The sequence below is a fragment of the Sorex araneus genome, chromosome 9 (assembly GCF_027595985.1).
Source record: "Sorex araneus isolate mSorAra2 chromosome 9, mSorAra2.pri, whole genome shotgun sequence".
Lineage (NCBI taxonomy): Eukaryota > Metazoa > Chordata > Mammalia > Eulipotyphla > Soricidae > Sorex > Sorex araneus.
In genome coordinates, this window is record NC_073310.1 from 4,333,369 (window position 1) to 4,357,774 (window position 24,406).

Genomic DNA, 24,406 nt, shown 5'->3' on the forward strand with positions numbered 1-24,406 from the left:
CCTTCCCCGGCCACCCAGCCGTGCCCACCGCAGGCTCGGATTCGGGGGGCAGGTGCGGGCCATGGCGTCCAGGCCCCTGCACGCCTCGGGCAGCAGAGCAGAGAGGATTGGAGCCCGAGGGGCGGGTTCCCGAGTGCCTGGTTGGGCCGGGATGGAGGAGCCTGGCCAGGGCCAGCACCGGGAGCCCCGAGCCCTGGCCACTGAGGGCGACGCTGCCCCGGCTGTCCCGGAGGAGCCTCCTCAGGGCTGAGAGTCCGGAACAGGGCGGGATGGCAGGTGGGCCCAGAGAGCAAGATGTGGGGCCCTAGAACCCGGGCTCGGGCTCGGGCAGCCCCCGGCAGCTCTTCCTAAACACCGTGGGGAGGGCGTGAGCTTTGCACGCAGCCGAGCGGATTTGATCCCCGGCCCCCCACGGGGCTCCCCGAGCCCCCAGATCCGTGAGTGCAGAGCCAGGAGTCAGCCCTGAGCACCACACCCCTTCCTTCCCTCTCCGTTCTCGGCCACTGCTGCCGCGTCCCCGCTGCTGCCCGGCCACCCACATGCTTAACCGTAGCCCAGCCACGTCCCCTCGGGCCCCGCCGCGTCCCTGTGTCTGTCCCACTGCCGCTCACACACCCCCTTCTCAGGACGGTCGTTGTGGCCCTCGCCACCCTGGTTTGGTCAAGCCCCCCACGCCAACCCCACCTCATGTCCCCCGGGCCCTCGGGACGTGGCACTGTCTGCATTTGCCCTCCCCTGGGTCTGGGGCAGAGCTGACCCGAGGGAGGCCAGGGCGTTGGTGTCCAGCGGGCGCTGACTCGAGGCCGTGACTGGGCACCCATGCTGAGTGGGCAGGACGGGGCTCAGAGGCCCAGGGAAGTCCGGGCCCAGCCGAGCCCGCAGACAGGGAGTGGCAGAGAGCAACCCGATCACTCCCTCGGCCGTCCGCGGACAGATGCCCTCCGTCAGCATGGAAATCCTTCCGGGTTCCAGAAACGCTGGCGTGTTTGCAGCTGTGACCACTGGGCAGAGAGAGGCCCAGTCCCCCCAGCCCACCGGGCAGGGGGGACACCTCCGTCTCCCCCAGCCTTCCTGGCCCCTCCAGCTCACCCACGCCCCGAGCCCCCCAGCAGGGGCCGCTGACAATTTAACCAGTCAATTATAATAATATTTTTCTCTGGGAATGTTTAAAAGAGAGAAAAGGGGGGAGAAAAAAAAAAGTTGGCTTGCTAAGGTATAATCATGGCTCAGAGGCCGACCTGACATTAGTTATTAATTAGGCCATTATGCATTCCACAGTGATAATTGCTTTGCTGCAGTCACCGAGCGTGAAGCGGGCCCGGCGCAGACGCGCCATCTATCAATCCGGGAACCGCAGCCGGGCCGCGTGCTCTCACCTTGAGTCAGTCGGGTGGGCGCCGTCGCAGGAAACAAAAAGAAATTAATGATCCATCGATCGGCGATGGCCGGCGACCCTTTCCGGTCCCGCCCCAGGCCGGGGGCTGCGTGGGTGCTGGGAGGCCGCGTTCTCGGAGAAACCTTCCCTCTGGGACCGGTGGGCGTCTCGCCCTCTCTCTCCCTTCCCCCACTTGCTGGTTTGGGGTGGGGGACGCCCCTCTACCACCTCTCTGCCTCGCCTGTTGCTCTTCTGCAGTGACCGTGGGGGCGGATGTTGCTGCCTCACGTTACCCAAGTTCTCTGATCACGTGTTCCCGGCAGAGGGGGCGCAGAGAGACACCCCCACCCGCACCCCGAGCCCGGCCCGAACCTCCAGGCAGGAAGGGCCAGGCTGTCTGTCTCCAGGGAAGCCTTGGGGGGGCCTGTGCGCCCCGTGCTCAGGATGGGTGTCCGTCCACCGCATGGCGCCCCTGCACGGCAAGTGTTTGCAGCCTCCCCATTTGACAGAGGAAGAAACTGAGTCTTATTCAGGAGAGGTGACGTGCCCAGGGTCGCCCAGCTGGTGGGGCGCTGGCATTTGAACCCAGCGGTGCGGAGGGGCAGTGGGGGACGGGATTGGCTGCCTGCCTGAGCCCCCTCCCTCCTCCTGCGATTCCCGTCCAGCTTGCCCCACCCCTCCCCCCACCCTTGGTCAGACTCCTGGGCACGGTGCCCGCCAGGCCCAGGACCCATGTCGGCTGGCCGCGCAGTGAGCAGTGCCCGGCGCGGGAAACAGCCCGGAGGGGAGGGACCTGGGCAGCCGCACACCCTCCCGTCCCGTCCCGGCCGGCCAGCAGCGGGCACATCCTTCCCGCCACACCTCGCTGGCCTTGGTCCCGGGCCGGTCCCCACTCAAGCCCACTCGGGTGTCCCCTTGGTGCCGAGCGCCCTGTCCCCCCGCCCCCCACTCGCCGTGCCTGCACCGCTGGCTCTCAAGGCCTGGTGGCCGGTGCAGGACATCCCTCAGGTCACTTCCCGCCTGGGGACACCTGAGTCCCCCTTCCCCGCGTGCCAGGAACCCTCAGCCCGTGTCCTCTGATAGTTCACATTCATCATTAATAATGAAAGCGGAAACCAGCAGATTTCATAGCTGTGCACGGTAATTAAGTGACTCACGTGGATCTCCTTGCACTTGATTATTTCCACGTCCCCCGCCCCACTCGGGTCCCTCCCCGCTTTGCTGCCCACTGGGGCTCTGCTGGGAGGTGAGGGTTCCCTGGGGCACCCTGGCTTTGAGAAACAGCAAAGCAAATGGGCCCTGCGGCCGCGTCTCTCCCTCACCTGGAGAGGGAGTGGCTCCCAAACCCCCCTCCGAGCTGCACTGCTTCTGAGTTTTATTCCGAGTCGTTGGCAAGTCAGCAACCCACTCGCCTTTCTAAGCCGGTGCCACCTCCTCCTGGAAGCCCTCCTCCAGCCTGGGCCGCTGTGGGATAAACCCTGGCCTCCTGAGCACTTCCTTCCTTGGGCTGCTGCTCCCCTCCCGACCAGCTCCTGGGCCCATCTCCTCTTACTCTGGGACTCTGTGAGGCTGAGTCGCCTCATCGTGGCCACAGCACGGCAGGAGAACCAACCTCTGCTGAGCACTGTCTGCCTGCGAGGCGGTGCGAGCAGTTTCGGAGCATTTCATGTTAAATCGCTGTCACGATTGGGGGGGGCACAGGAGACGCACTGATGCCCCCCCCGGAACCGCTGCAGATGCTGAGCCCTGCTGGGAAGGTGGAGCCCCCCCCCCCCAGACAGACAGACACACACAGACACACACAGACACACACGCACACACGTGCCACGCGCCCCCTCCCGTGCCTGCCCAGCCGCCCTGCAGGGCATCTGCAAAGGGCACGGCCGTTCCCAAATGGGCTGCGGGCCCCGTGGCCGGGGGGTGGCCGCCCCCCCATAAGGCTGCTCTGGCGCTTCTGTCTCCTCCGTCCGTGCAGGCAGCAGCGGGCGCACCTGCCAGCAGAGCTGCTGGACACACGGTTGCCCGCAGCACTCCGCTCTGTCCCGGCAGCTTCCCTCTCTGCCCTGCCCCGGACACTTTCCCCGCCGGAAGTTCCCGAGGACCCCCCCCCCCCGCCCCAGCCATACTCGCACCCCGGGCCTTGCGTCCGCCACGGCAGCGGCAGAGGGTGGGGCACGTGGGCCTGTGGCTGTGTCCTGTCCCGAGTGGCACCGCCGGGGACGCAAGCTTCAGGCCTCGGCTCTGCGGTGCTTTCCGGAATCCAGGGCCTTTATTAAGCGCCAGCTGCATGCCGCCCCATCTCTCTTCTCATCCACGCTCAGCCCCCCGCCCCTCCCTGCCCCCACTGACTCTCTCAGCTCCGCCCCCCAGGGAAGGCCAGTTTCCCCTGGGTGCCCCATCCTGCAGGATGGCTGGGAAAACACCAACACCGGCAGCCTCAGGAGCCGCCCGGGGGCAGAGGGAGAGGGGGGCTGGGGCGCGTCTGCGCTCACCGGTGTCTACAGAATCTGCGCTGGGGTGAGGCTGGGGGTCCGGGGGCCCGCCAGCACCCCCAGGCTGCAGAAGCAGAGCCTGGGGGAGCAGCGGACTTGGGCGGCACCGCCGGGGTCCGCTCAGAGCCAGCTGTCAGGAGAGACTCGGACCTGGGGCGGCCGGGTCCTCCGGTTCCCCAAACGCGCCAGCAATTCGGGGCCCCTGGACTGCGGGCTGCTGGCGCCGGCCACGTGTGTGGTCTACATACGGCCATTCACACACGGCCAAGTGCACGGAGCTTAAGTGTGTGACTTGGTGAATTGTGATGGCTCCACTATTTTTGAAACACTGAAGGGGGCCAAGAAAATATACCCGTGGGGTGTCGCTGGCACCGGGCACGGCCGTTTTCACCGGTCTGAGGCGGCCTATGACACCCATGTGGGAGGAGGGACAACGCTGATTCTCTCGGTAGGGAGCACAGGCTCGGGAGCCCGAGGTGTGAGTCCTATTTCTGCCACTTTGCTGTGTGACCTTGGGCAGGTTCCTCCACCTCTCTGTGTCTGGTTCCCTCATTGTAAAACGGGGAGAGCGTGATACTGGCCTCGGAAGGCCGCACCTGTTGACCGAGTTTGCGCGATAAATGCATAGTTTCAGTTTCAAGAGAGGCCCCAGCTGACCCATCCGGAGTGACCCCGCCTCAGTGAGTGTGTGGTCCTGGGGACGAACTGGGTGGGGACATTCAAGTGTCTCTGCCATCGTGGAATCTTCCAGAATAAGGTCTGTCCCTTCACCCTATGGTTTTGTTTTTAAACATTCTAGTTATTTGTGGGAAGGGGATTTGGGCCACTCTTGTATGCTCAGGGATCACTCCTGGTGGTGCTCAGGGATGACTCTTGCCAGTGCTCAGGGATCACTCCTGGTGGTGCTCGGGGATGACTCTTGCCAGTGCTCAGGGATCACTCCTGATGGTGCTCGGGGGACCCAGCAGGGGTGCCGGGGCCTGAACCAGGCTCGGTCGTGTGCAGCCGTCTCCCTGACCCCGCACTTTCTCTCTGCTCGGTCAGGAATCCCCCGGAGTCCTCGCAGCGCCGGGGATTAGGGTCCCCTCGCGGGGGCCTGGGGGCTCACTTCCCTCTCCCACCCAGGACAGCGCTCCCAGACACGCGTGAGGGGGATGTCTTGACATTTGAGGTGTGAAGCCGAGTTGTTCTGGCTCCCGTGCAGAAGGGGCTTCACTCGCCTGGGGGGCTGCGGGGGCCGCGCTCGCACCCGCCCCAGCGCTACGCCACTCCGTCGGCGCCTTAGAGCCAGAGCCTGGCTGCACTGCCCGCTCTGCCCGTCCTGTGTGGGGCAGGGCCGCCCCCCCCGCCCCTCCACGTCTCCTCCCTGCCCGGGGCGCCCCCAGGTGCACGACCCCGGCCGGCGTTTGCGGGGGCGGGGGGATGGCGTAAATCATTCCTCCTCTTTAAGCCCTAGAATAAAGTGCAAAGGCTGCTCGGGTCCCCCCGGAACCCGCAGGCTCTAAGCTCGCCGCCCCTCCTGGGGCATCTCTGTCGCTTCTGCCCATCCACTCGGAGCCGCGGCTGCCCCCGCCAGCCAGAGAGGAAATTGGACACGGCCATTTCCCGCGCCCGTGACAGTGACTCTCCATCATGGTCCACTCGCTGGCCACACCCTGGGCAGGAAGGGAAACTTCGCTCGGCACTGCCCTCCGAGAGCCGCGATCGCCTCCCAGTTCCCGATAGGAACCTAGCGTTGATTTTTTCTTTTTTTTTTTTAATACCCAAAGCAAAATTTATTTGAAAGCCACCGAAGTAAGCCTCTGTCCCTTTTATGCCGGAAGCCCCCGGTAGAGAAGCGAAATTGTGTATTCGCTGCTAAAAAAAGCCCCGGCTTATACAATTTTAACAATAGAAAAATGATCTTTGTGCTGCGGTGCATGGATGCTTCAAGGAAAACAGGCGCCCGTTCAGGTGGCTGGTGAATTACAAATGAGGGGCTCGCCTTTGTTTTGAGTGACAAGCAATTTAAATGCAGTCTTACGTGGAGGCCTGGAAATTCTTTTCCCCCAGAAGAGAGAGAGGGAGAGAGAGAGAGAGGATGGAGGGGGGTGGGGGGGAGAGGAGAGGAGAGGAGAGGAGAAAGCTTCCTTTCGCGCGGAGCCGTGATCTTAGCTGCCTCTGAGCGGAGGTGAGAAGTTGGAACTTCATTTGATAATCATAAAATCAGTAGTTTTGTGATTGGACGTAATTGATGATTATCCTGTTGCCAGTAGCGGGCCTGCCAGCCGCGCTCCTGGGACATTTCATTTTTGGCGCCGCTGCCACGGCCCGGGGGAGGCTGACAGCCGTGCGTCGGGGGGCCGCATTCTGCGGGAGAGAACGTGATCATTAACTCGACACTTGAAAACACTTTGCTCTGCGCCTTATTTTTAGCCCGGGAATAATCACAAATATTAGAATTACAGTTGCCGCACATGTCCCCCCACCTCGTGTCCCCCACCTCGCCGGGCACCCTCGCCCCGAGCCTGGGAAGGCTTCACACCTGCCCCCCCCAAAAAATAAATAAATAAATAAATAAATAAATAAAACACCAGCAGGGTTGGGGGTGACCCAGGAGCGGAGAGAGAAGTGACTGTCTGCTCCAGACTGGGGGAGGGACCTCCCTGTCCAGTCCCTTCTCTTTATCGATGGGGAAACTGAGGCTCAAAAGGGCAGTGTGACTCCCCAGGGTGCCACTGAAGCCAGAGCCCAGCCCCACCGTGGTGGACACTCGGGTTCCTTGGGGGGCTCCTGGGGGCCGCCAGGCCTGGGCTTCCTCTTCCTCGTCCGCGTGGCACTTGGGCTTCCCTGGGGCTCGTGGCCGTGGCTCTCCCAGGGGGGGCCCGGCCCTGCGCGGCTCCTAGTGCATCTCCTCCGCCCCCCTGCATCTTCCCGCCGTGCTCCCAGGAGTTGAAGCCCCAGCCCTGCCCCCCCCACCCGCTGCCCAGGTCCTCTCCAGACGCAGCATGTCAGAACATCCCGCAGCCCCTCAGTTCTTGGGCTAACCCAGGAGGCCCCCTTCCAGCCCTGGGCCGCCCCTGCTCCCCACTTTGGCTCACTCACCTTCCACTCAACGGGGCTACAAGTTGGTGCTCCCATAAGCCAAACATGCTTCTGCCCCAGGGCCTTTGCACCTGCTGGTCCTGCTGCCTGGAAAGCCCTTGCCTGGATCTCTGTAAGCTGCTCACTGTTGGGGTGCACATGCTCCCCCATGCTTCCCGCCTGCTGCCCGTCCCTCGGTGGCCGCCCTCGTGCTTGCTCATGGCCCCCATCATGATTTCTGTGCTTGCCCCTCTCGCACTCTGAGCCTGCTCCCAGATGTAGGTTGGTGCGTCTGGCCTTACGCTGCGGACCCGGCACCTAGCCCTGCGCGCCTTTAGGGGTCGCTCCGGAAACGCCTGCGGAGGAGGCGCGTGTGCCGCCTATCGGGACGGGACACTGCGTCGTGCTGTTACATTTCGCTTTTTAAATTTCTGTTTGTTTATTTGGGGGCCACACCCAGCGATGACCAGGGCTTGCTCCTGGCTCTCTGCGCTTGGGGATCACTCCTGGCCATACTCAGGGGACCGTATGGGGCGCTGAGGATCGAACCCGGGTCCACTGCATGCAAGGCAAGCGCCCTCCCTGCTGCACCGTCTCCCCAGCCCCAAGCGTCACTTCTTTAAGCTGAGCCCCTGCCTCCAGGTGCTCCCCGTTCCGTTAGGGAAACAACACGGTCGCCCCGTCTGCAGGTACTGGGAAGACAGAAGAGCGCCAGGGGCAGGCGGGTGCCTGCTGGGGGCGTCTAGCAGACCCCCCAAGTCTCCTGGGCAAACCAGCAGACCCCCCTCCCCACCGCAGTCTCCAGGCGCCCCTCCCCATACCTGATGCTTCTCCTGATGGGAAGCCCAGTACCTCATTCTCAGTCTTGTGAGGGTTGAGCTCTGGGAGGGTCGCGCCCTCGCCATCCCCCCCCCAGACCCCAGCCCTCATCTTTAGTGCCAGACACACTGTCTCATGCCCCGGAGCCACAGAGAGCTCCTGTGCAGACATGTGTGTGTGCATGTATGTCTCTGACTTTGCATTTAGTATGTGATGGTCTGCATGTATGTGTGTGACTGCATGTGAACATGTATGTATTGTGAGCATGTGTGATTATGTGCGTGTATATGTGAATGTGTGTACAAACATGTGGTTGTGATATGTGCCTGCATGTGAACATGTGCGTGTGGTTGTGTGTGTCCTGTGACTGCATGTCTACATGTGTATATGTGTTGTGACTGCATGTGAACATATGTGTGTGGTTGTGTGTGTCGTGTGAGTGATTGTGTACGTGTATACATGTGTGTGTTGTGTGTGACTGCATGTGAACATGTATGTGTGTGGTTGTGTTTGTATGTGCGTGTGCGGCTGGTCACACATTTATGTGTGCCCTCCCTGATGCGGAAACGGCCTGAGTACATGTTCCCGGCATGCACTGCCCCCTGCTGCCCTCCCTGGACCCCCGTTCCCTCCCTCTGAGCCCAGGGACCAGTGTCAGGCCCAGGGGCGTGCAGGGGGCGCCACTGAGCCAGGGCTGGGACCCTGCGTGGTGAGCGCTGTCTCCGCCTGCCTCAGCGAGGGCGCCCACCTTCCCGCAGGCCCGACTGGCCTCGCTCTCCTGGTGTCCAGCCCCATACCTTCCCCTCAGTCCGGCCGGCGCTCGCGTCAGAGCGGGCGGGCGGTGTGAATGCCGGCGCTATTTCTGGGCGTCTGACCTTCTGGGTGTCTGCAGCCCCCCGCCTCCTCCCTGCCCAGATGGCCTCCAACGCGCTGCCTGACACACGCCAAATCCGTCCTCCCTGACACGTCCTCCGGCCCTTCTGCATGTCGGCCAGCCGAGAGCAGAGCCCCGGCCTGGCCCCCGGCCTGACCGAGCTGACGGGCAGCTGCCCGCCCTGGTCGGAGCCGAATCACTCGTTAAAGACGTTTCCCGCTTCCGTGCACGCCGCCGCGGTAGCCCGTTCCTTCCCGCTCCCTGCACCCGGAGACCAGCCCAGAGTGACCCAGGGTCACCTGAGCACCGCCAGGGGTAATTCCTGAGTGCAGAGCCAGGAGTAACCCCTGTGCATTGCCACCCGCCACCCCACCCAAGGGAGACAGCTGGGCGGAGAGCGGCGTCAGCCCCCGATTGGAAAGAGGGAACGTGGGGGGTGGAGACAGGGGTGAGACCATGGCGCAGGGTAGTGAGGACCCCCCAGGGGGGGAGGGGACACGTGAAGCCCCTGAAATTGGTTCCCCCCAGGCACGTCCCCTGGGCGTCTCTGCCAGGGGAAAGATGGGACACGGGGCAGCTCTGCACCCTGGGCTCCCCCACTCACGGGCCCCCAGTCAGAAGCACTGAGCCCCCCGGCAGGCCAGGGGCTCTGCCTGTCGCCATCACCTTCGATGGTCGCTGGCGTCTTGGACATCTCACAAGACCAGAGCATCTTTGCTCTAACCCTCAGCGGTAACGAATATCTCCCAGGTGTGTCCCCTCCCCCCCCGCCCCGGCCATGGCCACGAGTCTGTTTGGTTTTCGTTTTCGTTTCTTTCCATCTTTATTAGAAGTCCCTGTTGAGCCTTCGGCGTCATTCTTTAAGACCAAGACCAGCACTTAATAACCAACCGCCAGGGGGCCGGAGCAATAGCACAGCGGGTAGGGCGTTTGCCTTGCACGCGGCCGACCCGGGTTCTAATCCCAGCATCCCATATGGTCCGCTGAGCACCGCCAGGGGTAATTCCTGAGTGCATGAGCCAGGAGTGTGACCCCAAAAGCAAAAAATAATAATAATAATAATAACCAGACTCCAGTGCCAAGCCGGTGCCACTCCCAAGATTTCACACACCTTCGCTCAATCCTGACAGCAGGCCCGGGAGCTCGGGTCTACTTTCACCCCAGGATCCGAGAGGGCCAGTGACTCCCCGCAAAGTCACACAGCTGGACGGACACAGAGGAGCTGGACTGTGAATCTGGACTCAGGAGCTGGACTCCACAATTAACAATTTCCTCCCTAGGGGCTGGAGTGATAGCACAGTGGGTAGGGCGTTTGCCTTGCACGCGGCCAACCCGGGTTCGATTCCCAGCATCCCATATGGTCCCCTGAGCACTGCCAGGGGCAATTCCTGAGTACAGAGCCAGGAGTAACCCCTGTGCATCGCCAGGTGTGACCCAAAAAGAAAAAAAAAACACAATTTCCTCCCTATGTGCCCCCCCACCCCCGCCGTGGAAAGTGACGGGATTTGCTTGTGGACCCGGATGCCGTGGTTACATGTCACTCTTTCTCTTGTCTCCGAAGGTGGTGGCACTTAGTAAGAGAAGCCAGGAGGCCGAGGCTGCTTTCCTGAGTGTTTACAAGCAATTAATTGAAGCACCAGGTAAGAAACACTCGGGCGCCGTAAATAAGGTACAAGAGCCGGCACAGCGGGGCGAGACTGAGCCGTCCGTGGTGGGGGGGAGCACGGGGCGGGCAGGCGCGCCCAAGGGTGGCCCACGCGCCTCCCGCAGCCCCTCCGTCTCCCCCACTAGCTGTGGCGGCTGGGAGGACCCTGGCCAGATGGCCCCCCTGCCCTGACCCGCTGAGCCAAGGGTCCTGCCCTCCAGGACCCTGGGCGCCCAGAGTTCTGTCCAGCAGAGGGCGCCGGAGGGAAACTGTTCCCCGCCAGAAGGCCCAGCCCACCTCAAAGCCCCCAGGACAGGCGGTGTCATCAGTGTCCTTCCCTTTACACGGAGTGTGCAGACAAGCGAGAAATCACTTCCTGCCCTGTTCCCAACGGTCCCCAGAGGTGACGAGCCCAAATGTGGCCCCGCCAGCGGAAAAGGAAACAAACCTTGGGCTTGGGGAAGATTCAGCAGGCGGGAGACGGGCATCATGAGGGGCGCGGGAGGGGACGAAGGTTCTGGACGTACATCGAGGTGATGGTTGTGCCGCATCGTAAAGGCACCGCTTGGTCCATGCTAAAATGGTCCGTCGGGGCTGGAGAGATGGTGCACAGGGTGAGGTGCTTAACCTTGCATGCAGCTGGCACCACCGAAAGAAATACTGTAGCACTGTCATCCCGTTGTTCATCGATTTGCTCGAGCGGGCACCAGTAACGTCTCCATTGTGAGACTTGTTGTTACTGTTTTTGGCATACTGGATACGCCACGGGAAGCTTGCCAGGCTCTGCCGTGCGGTCGAGATACTCTCAGTAGCTTGTCGGGCTCTCCGAGAGGGATGGAGGAATCGAACCCGGGTCAGCCGCGTGCAAGGCAAATGCCCTACTACCCGCTGTGCTGTAGCTCCAGCCCATTAAAAGAAATAAAATATTAGAAATCAAGCTGGGGGCGGAGTTCCCGGGAGGCCCTGCCATCTGGATCTGGGGCTTCCTCTGTGGCGAGCAGGGGCACGTCCAGCTCCGGGCAGAGGCCTGTGGACGCGTTCGTCTCCTGCACCAAATTCCCCTTTACTCAGCCTGTCCCCTGCTGCCTGCTCGTTTCTGGCCCCCAGCGGGAGCCGGGGGAGTCGTGACCTGTTTACCTGAGCTGGAGGGGACCCCTGCAGGCTGCCCGGGAGCCCCCAGCGGCCTGAGGGCACAGGTGTTCTGCGGACATTCGGGGTATCTGTCCTCGCAGCCTCATGCTTGGGATCCCTGGTCACGTGGGGGACACCCCAGAGGTGCTTTCTGGGAGACCCCTTCCCGGGGACTGTGCCCAGCCCCCTGCCCTGCCCCCCACCCAGCAGTGCCACTTTCTCACGGCTTGTGTGGACACGACAGTTGAATTGGCCTCTCCGAGCCTCGGCCATGCATCAGTGTGTGAGTGTGTGAGTGCGTGTATGTGTGTGCATATACCTGCGTGTGCATGCCCATGCGTGCATGTGCATGTGTGTGCATGTGTTTGTATGTGTGTGCATATGCCTGTGTGTATGTGTGTGCATATGCCTGTGTGTGCGTGTGCATGTCTGTGTGTGTGCGTGTGTGCATGTATGTGTATGTATGTCTGTGTGTGCATGCCCGTGTGTGTGTGTGTGTGTGTGTGTGTGTGTGTGCGCTCATGCATGCCCATGCATGCATGTGTTTGGCTTCCTGAGGAGACGTGAGTCGCTCTGGGCCTGGCCCCAAGTGCTGCACAGAGACCCTGGGACTACCAATGGTGGTTGACTGGGTTGATAGAGACTCCGATGCAGAAGGACCCAAAGGCGCTTTTTCTTTCGTTCCACTTTCACCCCTTCCTGGTGAGCCCGGGGGTCTGGGCACACCCGGAATCAAGTGCTTTGAGCTGTGTGTGCCCTGGAGACAGCCAAGAGCATTTATGGAGTACCTGTTGTGTGCCCTGCATGCAGGCCTGGAGCCGGCCCAGCCCTGCGCGACCTTGCCTCTGGTGGCAGAGGCAAGGAGGAAATTGCATAAATAAACCATCCTCCAAAACAGCCAGGGGAGGGGCCGGAGCGGCCGCACAGCCCCTCAGTCACTTGCCTCGCACGCAGCCAACCCGGGTTCGATCCCCGGCATTTCATATGGTCCCCCGAGCCCTGCCAGGAATGATCCCTGAGTGCAGAGCCAGGAGTAAGCCCTGAGCACCCCTGGGTGTGGCCCAAAGAACAATAACAAATCCCAGGGGAGTACCAGGGTGGGCGTCAAGAAGGGGCTACACCCCCCCTGGAGCAGAGCATCGTTCCTGGGGTTCCTCGTGGAACCCTTCTCTTTCCAGACCTGCCTGGGGAGGGGCACGGGGCTTTCCAGAAGGTTCCGCTGCCCTCCCCACCTCTCCCCAGACGGTCGGTCACTCTAGACCCAGTGCTGACTCCACACGCCTCACCCCCAAGCCCTGCTCCCCAGAAGCAGGGGGCAGGGGAGACGCACGGCCCAGCTGTCACCAGCGAGAGGACGAGGCGCCTGAGCCCGGAGACGAGCAGCCAAACGGCCCCGTCAGGGGCTCTAATTCATTTTCCAGACATTTAAGAATAACAAAATGTTTTAATGATTTCTTAGGGGAATTAGGAAGACATATTTTTGTTCTCATTAAATTTTCTCCTCAGACACAAGACCCAAATGTCAGATGTGTTTGGGGGCTCAGAGCTTCACTGCTCGCGATCCCCCCCCCCACCCTCCATAAAAATAACACTCCTAGAAAAGTTGCCAGGATATGCACTCTCCTGTTTTTATATTTCTTGACAAATTATTTGTCGAAATACTCTCCCCCCCCGCCCCCGCCCCGGCACCCAAGTCCTGATTCAACATTTTTGTTTTGAATGACTACTGCCAACACAAATCTTTGGCAGAGAATGCGATACAGCGTGATTGCTCAGCAAGTATTTTGATAAGTGTGCAGCCTGTATGTCTGTAATTACGAAAGAAAACCGTAAATCTTCTGGATATTGTTCACACAGATGTGGCGTGAAGTGAGAAAAAAAAAGCAGTAAAACGTGTTAAAAGCATAATTAATGTCATTGTTGTGGAGGATGATTTGATTTAAACCTTTCTGACTTCTGTGGCGGGGACGGCTGATTTCTTTATCAGTCTCGCCGAGGCCCTAGGTGCGCGACCCGCGCGGCCGAGGGCTGGCTTGTTAACGGGGCTCGGAGCGAGGGGCGAGGCCCGTCCTGGGTTTTATTCCTGCCCACCCAAACAGGTCCGTCCCTCCGCTCCTGCTCTCAGGAAGATGTCAGCCAGGTCCGAGGCTCTGGGTAGGACTTACTTGAGGCTGTGTGACCCTGGGCCACTGCCTGAACCTCGCTGATGCCTTTGCCACTGGGCAGGGCAGTAGTGACAGAACCCGCTGACCAGGGGATGACCGGAAGATTGGCTTCCCGGGCCCTGGCCGCTCTCAGCAGGCTCTGCCTCCGTGGCCTGAGGCAGGCTGACAGGAGTGGGGGACGGGACAGCACTGGCTGTAGATGTCTCAGGACTCTGCTAGTTGTCAGGGGGACACAGGGCGAGTGACCCAGGGGACAGGGGGACCCAGTCTGGCGACTGGAGGAAGGCTTCGTTAGGTATCCACCGCCGTCAGACTCGGGAAACAGCCGGCGCGGCCGGGCAGGGGGGCACCTTGCGTGGGTCCCCCACAGTGCGGCTGCGGCTGCACGTGTGTGACAGTCCCGGCTGGGGCTGCCACGTCCCTGCTGGGCCGGAGCGCGGGGACCCGGGAGAGGGAGCTGGGACTGAACCAGGCTGGAAGTAGCGCTAAGCCGGGATCGCGGACAAGGAGGACGAGGGAGGATTTTCTCCCCGCTGGTGCGTTTTTTCACTCCTTTCTCTGCTGATGCTCACGTGTGCGAGACCGTTCGTGTGCGTTCTTTCCTGCGTCACCTTTGTCCGTGTTTCGGTGCGTGAGATCATTGTCTGGGCGGTTGGTACATGCGCTCTGTGTATTAGGGATGTTCGGATGGTCATCTTTGTCCTGCTACACACAGTTGGCATTTTGCCCCAGGGCTTACCCCCGGGGGGAGTGGGGGTGGAGCCATACCTGATGGTGGTCAGGGCTTACTCCTAGCCCAGTGCTCAAGGGTCACTCCCAGTGGTGCTCAGGGGACTTCCGTGATGCCAGGGATGGGCCCTGGGCCAGGCCCCCCGGAGTTTGCTTTCGTTTCCCGGCTCTGTTCCTCTCTTACATGTGGCCCACAGCAGGGGTTCAGATATTTCCTTAATGAAGCAGGGAATCCTGTCAGGTCTTCGGGTTTTATGTTCTGGGTTTTAAAAGCCCTTCTCGTCTCCAGCCTGTAGCTTTTTAAATACTTTCTTGATCTGAGTCTTTCTTCTTGTGGCCTCATTGCTGGCAGCCCGGAGGGAGGTCATGAATTTCCCTGTTTTTGTGTCAAACAACTTCTGCCGCCATCTAGTGGAGGAGGGCGGGGTTGGCACGTGGGCACCCTCTCTGCCACCCGCACCCTCGCTTCAAGGAGGAGCTGCAGGGTGAAAGGCCACGAAAAAGGGAAAGCTTGAGGGGGATCAGCTTCCCCTTCTACGCTGGGCGCACCCAGTGGCTGCAGGTTGGCAGAAGGTTCGGGCCAAAGGCGAGAGACCAGCCTCTGCATCAGCCACCGCCCCTGCAGGGCCGTTTCCGGGGCTCACCCTGGTCGCAGGAGTCACTGATTCCCACAGCCTTCCCCTCCGGGCCAGCTGCCTGCCCCGCTGGGCAGCTGTGAAAAGCCAGGCTCAGAGAAGCCCAGCCACTCACGCAAGGTCACACAGCGGAAGGCTGCTGGAATCAAGCCACAGCCTCTACACACACCCAGTGCAGGATTAATTTTAAAACTTGCAAGTATTTGGGCCCTCAGCCCCCCTGGGGAGGGTTCCCACTGCTACCCCGCAAAAATAAAAATGAGGGGCTGGAGCGATAGCATAGCGGGTAGGGCGTTTGCCTTGCACGCGGCCAACCCAGGTTCGATTCCCAGCATCCCATATGGTCCCCTGAGCACCTCCAGGAGTAATTCCTGAGTGCAGAGCCAGGAGTAACCCCTGTGCATTGCCGGGTGTGACCCAAAAAGCAAAAAATAAATAAATAAAAATAAAAATAAAAATGAAATTAATTATTTTTTTAAATAAAAAGCAAAGGATTTTGGACAAAACCGTTGGGGGCTGAGCTGTGGAAATGCCACGTGGGTCCTGGGTCTTCGTGGCGCTGCTCCCAGAGGGACTGGCCGAGACGCCCTGCTGCAGAGCTGGGAGCACTGTGATGAGGCAGCGGGGCAGATGCCAGGCTGAAGGGGCCTCCTGCAGGGGGCCGGTCCCCTCATCCTGCCTCTGGGCTTCCCACACCACGTGATTCTCCCGCCGCGCCCCCCACACCCAGCCCCGGGCCTGGGGCTCCAGCTCACTGAGCACCGCCACCATCTGGAGCGAGGCAGATGCCGCCCCTGCGCACGTGCACTCGCTGCGCCACCCCGGAGCCACCTGGAGTCCCCAGCCCCGCCTCTCCGAGCCTCGGGTCCCCCTCTGGGAAAGCGCGCGTGGGGGCACGCACACTCTTCCCCTCTTCGGGGGGATTCAGCGAGGGCAGTGGGAAGGCCCCGTCCCGGCCAGCGACGGCCGGTTCCTGTTAATGCACCAGTGTAAAGCAGGACTCTGCCGTGGCCCCGTCCACGCCCGCGCCCGGAGAGACCCCCGAAGCCGGCGGCGAAGGGGGCGGGGGCGAGCCCCAGCCGAGCTCGTGGCCGTGCGCCCATCTGCGCGCCCAGCGTTCCGCTCCCACTCGGGGTCAGAGTGGCCCAGCCGGCCGCCCGCCCACCCACGCCGCGCCCGCAGCCGGAGCCCAGATGGGCGCAGGCTTCTGTCTCGGGGATATTTCCGAGGGGCGCACGCCTGCGTCTGCATATATGCATCCTCCACAGCCTCGCCTATAAAAAGCTCCGCATGCCACGTTCCTTCGCATGGGCAGGGTGGGAGGGATGAGGCGGCTCTTCCGGACACCCAGTTCCCTCGCCTGCACCCCGCCAACAGCCACGGAAAGAGAAAAAAAAAACCCACCTTCAACACCAGCATCAGCTCGGGTGGGTGTGGGATGGGGCAGGCCGGGCGCCTCGTCGAAATATTAAAAGTTTATCGGCAGTTTTCTCTCGGGCCTGGGTCCAGTGCGACCCAAATGAGTGAGTCACTTCAATTAGCAGTTGGTGAGCAGATGAGACAAAGGCATGCTCCCCCGCCCGCCCCATTCGGCGGGGCCCCTCCTGCTCAGTCAGCCATGGGGTTTGCTGTCTGCAGACGCTCCTGGAGGGCCTGTTTTACACCTTTTCGTTCAGGTGGACCGGAAGGCATGAGGGGTTTGATTGGTTAGCGGGGTTGTTTGTTGTTGTTGTTGCATTTTTTTTTTATTCTGGGCCACACCCCGCCTTGCTGGGGGACCAGCCCGAGGTCACACCTGGGGCCTCTTGCAAATTGTACTCAGGGTCCTGCACACTGGCTGTGTCCCGTGTATGGTGTGTGTCGCAGGCTGAAAGGAGGAGCCCCTCCAGGCTTTGGCCTCTTGAAGCATCAGGAAGGTTCCGGGGACCGGGTCCCACCGAGGATGGAAGGGCCGGTCTCTCCTGACCTGGGGGTGGGGGGCACACGCCGGGGGCCCGGCACTTCTGCTGGTGGGCTACCGGGCATTGCTGGCAGTCCTGGTGCCCTGCAGGAAACTTGGGACGCCTCGCACCTGGTGGCACTGAGATTAAATATTCTTTTAGAATAAATGTGTAGGGGCTGGAGCAATAGCACAGCGGGGAGGGTGTTTGCCTTGCACGCGGCCGACCCGGGTTCGATTCCCAGCATCCCATAGGGTCCCCTGAGCACTGCCAGGAGTAATTCCTGAGTGAAAGAGCCAGGAATAACCCCTGTGCATTGCTGGATATGATCCAAAAAGAAAAAAAAAATAGAATAAATGTGTAAAAATATGGAGTCACCCGCCAGGAGGGGGTGCAAAGGGCAGAACACAGGCTCCGCCTACAGAGGGCCTTGGGGGGCTGGGTTCAGTTCCAGGAACCCTGGGGTCCCCAGCACTGCCAGAAGCCGCCCCTTAGCAGAGCCCTGAGCTGAGAGCAGCCTCTGAGCACCCCTGTCATTTTGGGGGGCAGGATCTGGTTCTGAATCCGAATGCTCTGAAGTTCCCGGTGTGGACACGAGTTTGGGGGGACACTCTACTCCCCCCGCCCCCGTCCTGCCACCACACTGGCCTGCCCTGTCCAGCCCCTGCTGCCCGCCGTCCACTCCAGCCCCTACCTACAGCCGCCTGGATAAGCCCTCACGAACCCGCGGGCGCAAGGGCAGTGGTGGCCCCTGAGAGTGACAGGTGACGTGCAGATGTCCGGGGGCCTCCCCGCGGGCAGCCACAGGCGGACAGACCGACGGCCCTAACCTGGGGCCTCTAACCAGCTCGGCCTGCGCCGCCGGAACCCCATCCTTGGCGGGGGTCGTGCTGCTGACTCCGCACCCCCTTCCTGGGCTGCCCGCGCTGCTGTGCTGTGTCCTCACGTGGCCTCCTGGGAACCTGGAGGGCTCAGAAACTGTTCACAGCGTCCCTGTGTCAAGTTCGGCTGTTTAATCCTCCCCGTCCATGAGCACCCAGCCCAGCTCCTCGGCATCCTCCGTCCAGACACCCGGAACAGGAATTCCGGCCAGGGAGCCCAGAGAGGGCTGGCGATCTGTCTAGGGACACACAGCGAGCTGGCAGCGAGGCCAGGAACACAGACAGCCCTGGGCCTCGAACCATGGCCCCGATGCCAGGAAGCTCTCCTGGGCCCTGCCGCGAGGCCGTGTGACTTTGTCTGTGGCAGTTCAGCACCCGTCCGGAGGTTCCTCCAAGTCGGCGAGCAGACGATCATGAGAAAGGAACCCGGCGCAGAGAGTTTGGGAGACCCAGGCTACCGCCTCCTGGTCCAGGGCACAGCATCTGATTGGCTGCTCTGCTTCACGTGACTGGTGACAACGTCTGATTGGCTGTCTGCCTCACGTGACCCCAAGAGACCACGCCCGTACCATCTGATTGGCTGTCTGCCTCATGTGCCCCCAGGAGACCGCACCCTCTGATTGGCTGTCCTGCCTCGTGACTCAGGGAAACCGCCTAGTGTGCTCGGTCGCTCGGTCTCACGTGACTCCCGGCTGCTGAGAAGAAGCCGACGCTCTACCCAGCCTCAGACCCTGGCGGGGACTGAGGGGTCGGCGGGCGAAGGGGGGAGAGAGGGTCCGCGTCACAGGGCGCCCCTGTCGCCTTCCCAGGGACTGACAGCTCTCCCCGACCCGTCGCCTCCGTCCTCAGGCCTGACAGGGGCGTTGGACTCGGTGCACGCGGCCTGGACGCGACCCCAAGAGCCCAGCCTGCGGAGTTCCCTGCCAGCCGTCGCTGCCCCGCCTCCAGGAAGTTGAAGGGGCCTCAGTTTCCCCATTTGCGAAACGGGCCCACGGCAGAGTCCCCCTCGCAGGGCTGTGGGACACTGAGGCGGTGTTGGGCGCCAGGCGCCGCCTGCAGTCAGCCTGACTGGGCCTCTCTGAGGCCCGACGCGGAGTTCCCCTCAGGTCGGGGCGCCCAGGGGCAGCCCGGGACCCAGGGGTTGCCCGGCCCTCGGCGACACCAGAGCGTCCCTCTGGAGAAGCCGGAAGGTGGCGTTTTCCTCAGCGGGGAAACCGAGGCTCCAGCTGAACTTCGGGCTCTGCGCGCCCAGCCGCGGGATCCTCCCTGGGACCGGCGAGCACCAGGACCCCGCCCTGAGGAGTCGGCCGGGGGCCGCCCCGCCAGCTCCTGAGGCTGGGACTCCCCCGGGGCGGGCTCGCCGCCCAGCCCCCTCCCCTGTTTAGCTAACGCCACTGACCCGGGCAGCGCGTCCCTCCCTTGTCTTCCTTCCTCACAAAACCAGGACACAATGGGAAGCGTTTCCGTGAACTTATTAAAAAACCCAGACTTGTAAATTAATTTGTCCGTGTTGTACAAAGGCAGTGCAGATGGACTCATTAGCATGCACACAACAAATAATTATAGATGAATTTTTAGCTGGCCTGCCTAATGCTCTTGCTGGGTTAATTATGTCAATGTATAATTACATCAGCCCGGGGAGACATAATGGCGGACCCCGCTGAGCGGGCCCTGCCTAATGACAGGGCGTGGGGGTGCCCGCGGAGGGAAGGTGCCCGGCCTTCCCCGCACCTGCCTGCCCGGTGTCCTCGCTTCCCGCCACCGGGACGTAGGCTGGACCGCAGGGACCAAACCAGAGGCTGCCTTGTTCCAGCCGGACCTGAAGGCCCCAGAGAGCCAGCCCCGTCCTGTGACTTCAGTTGGCAGTTCTTGGGGGTCAGGCTATGTCGGGCTTCATGGAAGGCATCAGGGGTCCAGTGGAGCCCACTCAGATGCCGTCTCTTCCACCCCCCCCCCAACACCCGGCATGACTGAGCATCCCGTGAGTATTCGTCAGGGAATTTGCCAATCAGTTACAGATTGTAATTAGAGAGTCCGGCGAAGGAAGGGCAGGCCGCTGGGGGAGCTCCTAAGGATGGGTCCATCAGGGAGGGCTTCCTGGAAGAAGCGGCATTTGGGTTGCAATATGAAAAGGGAGGAATCACTGACCAGCTGAAAGGCGGGCCGTGTGCCTGGCAGCAGCAGCTCCTGCCTCTGCCGGGGCTCAGGAGCATTTGAGGGACAGTGGCCTTGTTCTCTCTCTGTGCAGACCCCGTGCCTGTGTTTGAGGCGGCGCGTAACCTCGACGACAGACTGCAGACCCCCAGTCTTGACCACAGCGGGCCGCCTCGGCGGGACGTCCACACCGCGTGGAAGAGGCACCCAGAGCTCCTCAGCCCCAAAGGTGCGGACCATCACGGGGCCGTGGTCACCAGGCTGTGCCCCGGGCAGCGGTGGAGAGTCCCGGAGCCGACAGCGGGGGTGGATCAGGCGTACCTGGTCAGACAGACACCCCCCGCCCCCATCCCGGGAGTCCTGGGTTTGAGGGGCGGGATATTGCCTAGGTGCCCCTGCCCTCTGCCACGTTGCGTTCAGGCTGCTGACAACTGAGGAAGGAGGTGGAGGGTCACTGCCATGAGCACATGGTCACCCCCCTCCAGCCACACCCAGGGCCCCAAATGCAGAGGCCAAACCCCACTGACAAGGAAATGGGCATTGGGGGCTGGTAGGTAGGGCACAGCGGGGAGGGCGTTTGCCTTGCACGCGGCCGACCCGGGTTTGATTCCCATATGGTCCCCTGAGCACCACCAGGAGTAATTCCTGAGTGCAGAGCCAGGAGTAACCCCTGAGCATCGCCGGGTGTGACCCAAAAAGCAAACTACATAAATAAATGGGTACTTAAAGCAGGGGCCCAGTTGTTCCGCTGCTTGCTAGGTAAAAGCCCAGATTACAGAGAGCAGGCGGGGACTCGCCCCAAGTCATGAGCCCCGGTGACCACACCATCCACGGGACCCCACGCAGGCCAGGGCCACGTGAGTGGGCAGCCCACTCCGGGCACCACGTGGAAACCCCTCACTGCTGGGTGGCCCGCCACTGCCCCTAGCGGCCCCAGCGGCAGCAGGAGAGGCTGAGGAGACTGGCGGCCTGGCGCGCTGCTGCTGTCCGGGGCTGCCCTGAGGGACCCAATCATCCTGCCGACCCCCGGCCCCGAGATGGGGCCCTCCGCCATGGCTGCTTCTCCCTCTTCTTCCCCGCAGAGCAGAGAGAGGGGACGTCTCCCGCGGGGGCCACGCTGACCGAGGGCAGCCGCCTCCCCGGCATTCCCGGCAAAACCCTCCTGACTGAGACTTTGCTGCAGAGAAATGAGGTGGAGAAGCAGAAGTGAGTGGGGAGGGCGGCGGGTTCAGGGACCTCTGGGGACGGAGGTCAGGGATGAGCTGCAGGCCTGGCTTGCAGCCCCAGTTCAGCAACCCCCTGGCCAGGGCTGGGCAGGTCACCTCACCTCTCTGCGCCTCAGTTTCCCCATCTGGAAGACGGGGGTAATGGCGGGGCATTAGGTTGGCCAGTGAGACCGAAGCAGAAGGGACTTTTGAACCCTCAGGAATAGCTGGATCCCAGTGATCTGGTCACAGGCTCCGAGCTGGCCGGCAGGGGGGAGCCCGGCAGGCCACACGGGCGCCGTGGTCTTGCCACGTGGAGCAAGACCGTCCACCTTGGCTCCTGTGTGACCGGACAGCGGGCATGGGGACCTCCCAGGGGACACAGCTCCCACCGGCCTCGGATTCCGGGGGTTGTTCCATTTCTCCTTCACTCACCCGTCCCTTCCTTCCCGGCCCGCTCCCACATGGTGTGGCCAGCAACCGTGGTCAGCAATGTTCTTGGAACATGCTGTAGCGAATAAACTGCCCTCCAGGACCTGTAGCTCTACTCGGGTGACCCCCCACGTGGCCTGAGGGGGCTGGGAGGGCACCCAAGGCTCCTGCCACGGGAGGGACAGACATCCTCCAGGACAGTCTTGGTGACAAATGACAGGGGCTGCTGGGGATGCCTCCTGCCAACCATGATTCTGTCGGAAACCCCCTTTTCAGATGAGGAAACTGAGGCCCAGAGTTTCTGGTGGCTCCTCTAGGCCCCCCAAAAGTACCACCTGCCTTAGTGTGAGGTCGCAGTCCACAGAGCGGAGGGCAGCCAGGTGGGGAATGGCCACGTACAAGGGGCCTGGGGGGCAGTCGGGTACCGGTCCCCGAGCGTGAGCAGACTCAGTCTCTCCACAGGGGCCTTCAGGAAGTACAGATCACTTTGGCAGCCAGACTGGGGGAGGCCGAGGAGAAAATCAAGGTCCTACACTCAGGTACGTGCTGGGCCTGGCATGCCGGGAGGAGTGGTGCAGGGGCAGTGCGTGGAGATCCCGTCTCAGGTGCCCGAGGAGCAGGAGCCTGGGCCTGAGTCACGGGAGGGGGTCTGAGCCCCAGTGCCTTTAACCACACCACAGGGAGAGGTTTGAGGGCCCGAGACCACCACTCAGAAAACCAGCTTTGTCTGCAGCGGTGGCCGGGCCCTTCCAACTCCCTAGAGTGGCCAGTGGTGTCCATACCTGCTCACTGGGCTGCCCCCAGTACCAGACAGACCCCAACTCCGCCCCGTGGAGCCCCTCGGCTGGCGGAGAACCGTCTGCTGCCAGTTCTAACCAAAAGCAAGGCTGGCCTCACGGCTCCAAGCCTCACTCCACCTCTGGGCACCCGGAACGTCTCGGCGCCTCATCCTGACTTTGTGCTTTTCCAGCATTAAAGGCCACCCAGACGGAGCTGCTGGAGCTGCGGCGGAAGTACGATGAGGAGGCTGCAAGCAAGTAGGTGGAGACCTGGCTGAGGTGTACCTCTTCCCTCTGACCCTCACAGACGTGCCTCCTCCCTCTGACCCTCACAGACATGCCTCCTCCCTCTGACCCTCACAGACATACCTCCTCCCTCCGACCCTCACAGACATGCCTCCTCCCTCCGACCCTCACAGACGTGCCTCCTCCCTCCGACCCTCACAGACGTGCCTCCTCCCTCTGACCCTCCCAGACATGCCTCCTCCCTCTGACCTTCCCAGACGTGCCTCCTCCCTCTGACCCTCACAGACGTGCCTCCTCCCTCTGACCCTCCCAGACATGCCTCCTCCCTCTGACCTTCCCAGACGTGCCTCCTCCCTCTGACCCTCACAGACGTGCCTCCTCCCTCTGACCCTCACAGATGTGCCCTCTGACCCTCCCAGACATGCCTCCTCCCTCTGACCCTCCTAGACATACCTCCTCCCTCTGACCCTCACAGACATGCCTCCTCCCTCTGACCCTCACAGACGTGCCTCCTCCCTCTGACCCTCACAGACATGCCTCCTCCCTCTGACCCTCACAGACGTGCCTCCTCCCTCCGACCCTCCCAGACGTGCCTCCTCCCTCTGACCCTCCCAGACGTGCCTCCTCCCTCCGACCCTCACAGACGTGCCTCCTCCCTCCGACCCTCACAGACGTGCCTCCTCCCTCTGACCCTCCCAGTAGAGGTAGGGACTGTGATTCAGAGTAGTCAGGGAGGACTTCCCAGTGGCGGTGACCTTCAGACTGAGACCTGACATGAGAAGCATGACAGGATGGATGTGCCAGGTGGCGGGGACAGCGCACTGAGCAGAGGCCTGCATGTGTGAAATCACACTCTCGCTTTTTGGCACCACACACTCTCTTGCTAGGCACGGAGAGACCCTCTCAGTGCTGGTGGTCTGGGCAGGGCGGTGGGCATGAGGCCAGGGAGGCCTGCTGGGGGCGGTGGAGTGAGGACATCTGGGCCTGTCCTGCAGCAGTGAGGGGCTCCGGGGCAGCCTGGGAATAGCAGGGGGAGGGGGGACAGCCTGAAGGGACAGCGCTGCCCCCTCACACGTCCACGCTGTGCTGGAACTCGGCTACCCTTGGGGAGGCACTGGGGCGGGCCGGGGGGTGCCGTGCAGACCCTCCTCAGGGCCTCGTCTTTCTGTCTCAGGGCAGACGAAGTCGGCCTCATCATGACCAACCTGGAGAAAGCTAATCAGGTGAGGGGGCACAGAGCGACCCTCAGCGGGGGGCCGGGCTGGGGGCAGGGCACGGGCGCTGACCAACCCTCAGCAGGGGGCAGGGCAGGGGGGCTGACCCCGCACTGTGGTCAGCGTAGAGGGGAGCAGGGAGGGGCCGCCTGCACAGATGAGGAAACACCACCCAACCCACATGCCCATCCTCGGCTCAGCAGCGACACGCGGGTCCGACACGGGGGTCTCTGAGCCAGACTGAACACAGGGGCACATGTTCAGAGCTGGGTGGCATAGGGACTACACACACACACACACATACACACACACACACACACAGAGCCTGGGTCTCCTCCAGCCACACACACACACACAGAGTCTGGGTCTCCTCCAGCCACAAACACACACACACACACACACACAGACACACACACACACACACACACAGAGTCTGGGTCTCCTCCAGCCACAAACACACAACACACACACACACAGAGTCTGGGTCTCCTCCAGCCACAAACACACACACACACACACAGAGCCTGGGTCTCCTCCAGCCACAAACACACACACACACACACACACAGACACACACACACACACACACACAGAGTCTGGGTCTCCTCCAGCCACAAACACACAACA

At 62.0% G+C, this 24,406-nt stretch overlaps 2 protein-coding genes across 7 annotated transcripts in view; both read left to right on the top strand.

Moving 5' to 3' along the window:
• CUX2 (cut like homeobox 2) overlaps positions 1-24,406 on the top strand; it is a 170,254-nt gene that overhangs the window by 127,507 nt on the left and 18,341 nt on the right. For all 6 annotated transcript variants that reach the window (XM_055146590.1, XM_055146591.1, XM_055146588.1 and 3 more), the window contains exons 4-9: positions 10,185-10,263; positions 19,998-20,132; positions 20,986-21,109; positions 22,003-22,079; positions 22,511-22,577; positions 23,740-23,788. In XM_055146590.1, the coding sequence (XP_055002565.1) occupies positions 10,185-10,263; positions 19,998-20,132; positions 20,986-21,109; positions 22,003-22,079; positions 22,511-22,577; positions 23,740-23,788 (531 nt within the window). The remainder of the gene's footprint in view (positions 1-10,184; positions 10,264-19,997; positions 20,133-20,985; positions 21,110-22,002; positions 22,080-22,510; positions 22,578-23,739; positions 23,789-24,406) is intronic.
• Positions 16,855-24,406, top strand: part of ACAD10 (acyl-CoA dehydrogenase family member 10) — a 259,705-nt gene continuing 252,153 nt past the window's right edge. The window contains exon 1 of the mRNA XM_055146612.1: positions 16,855-16,858. The gene's annotated coding sequence lies outside the window, so the exon portion shown is untranslated. The remainder of the gene's footprint in view (positions 16,859-24,406) is intronic.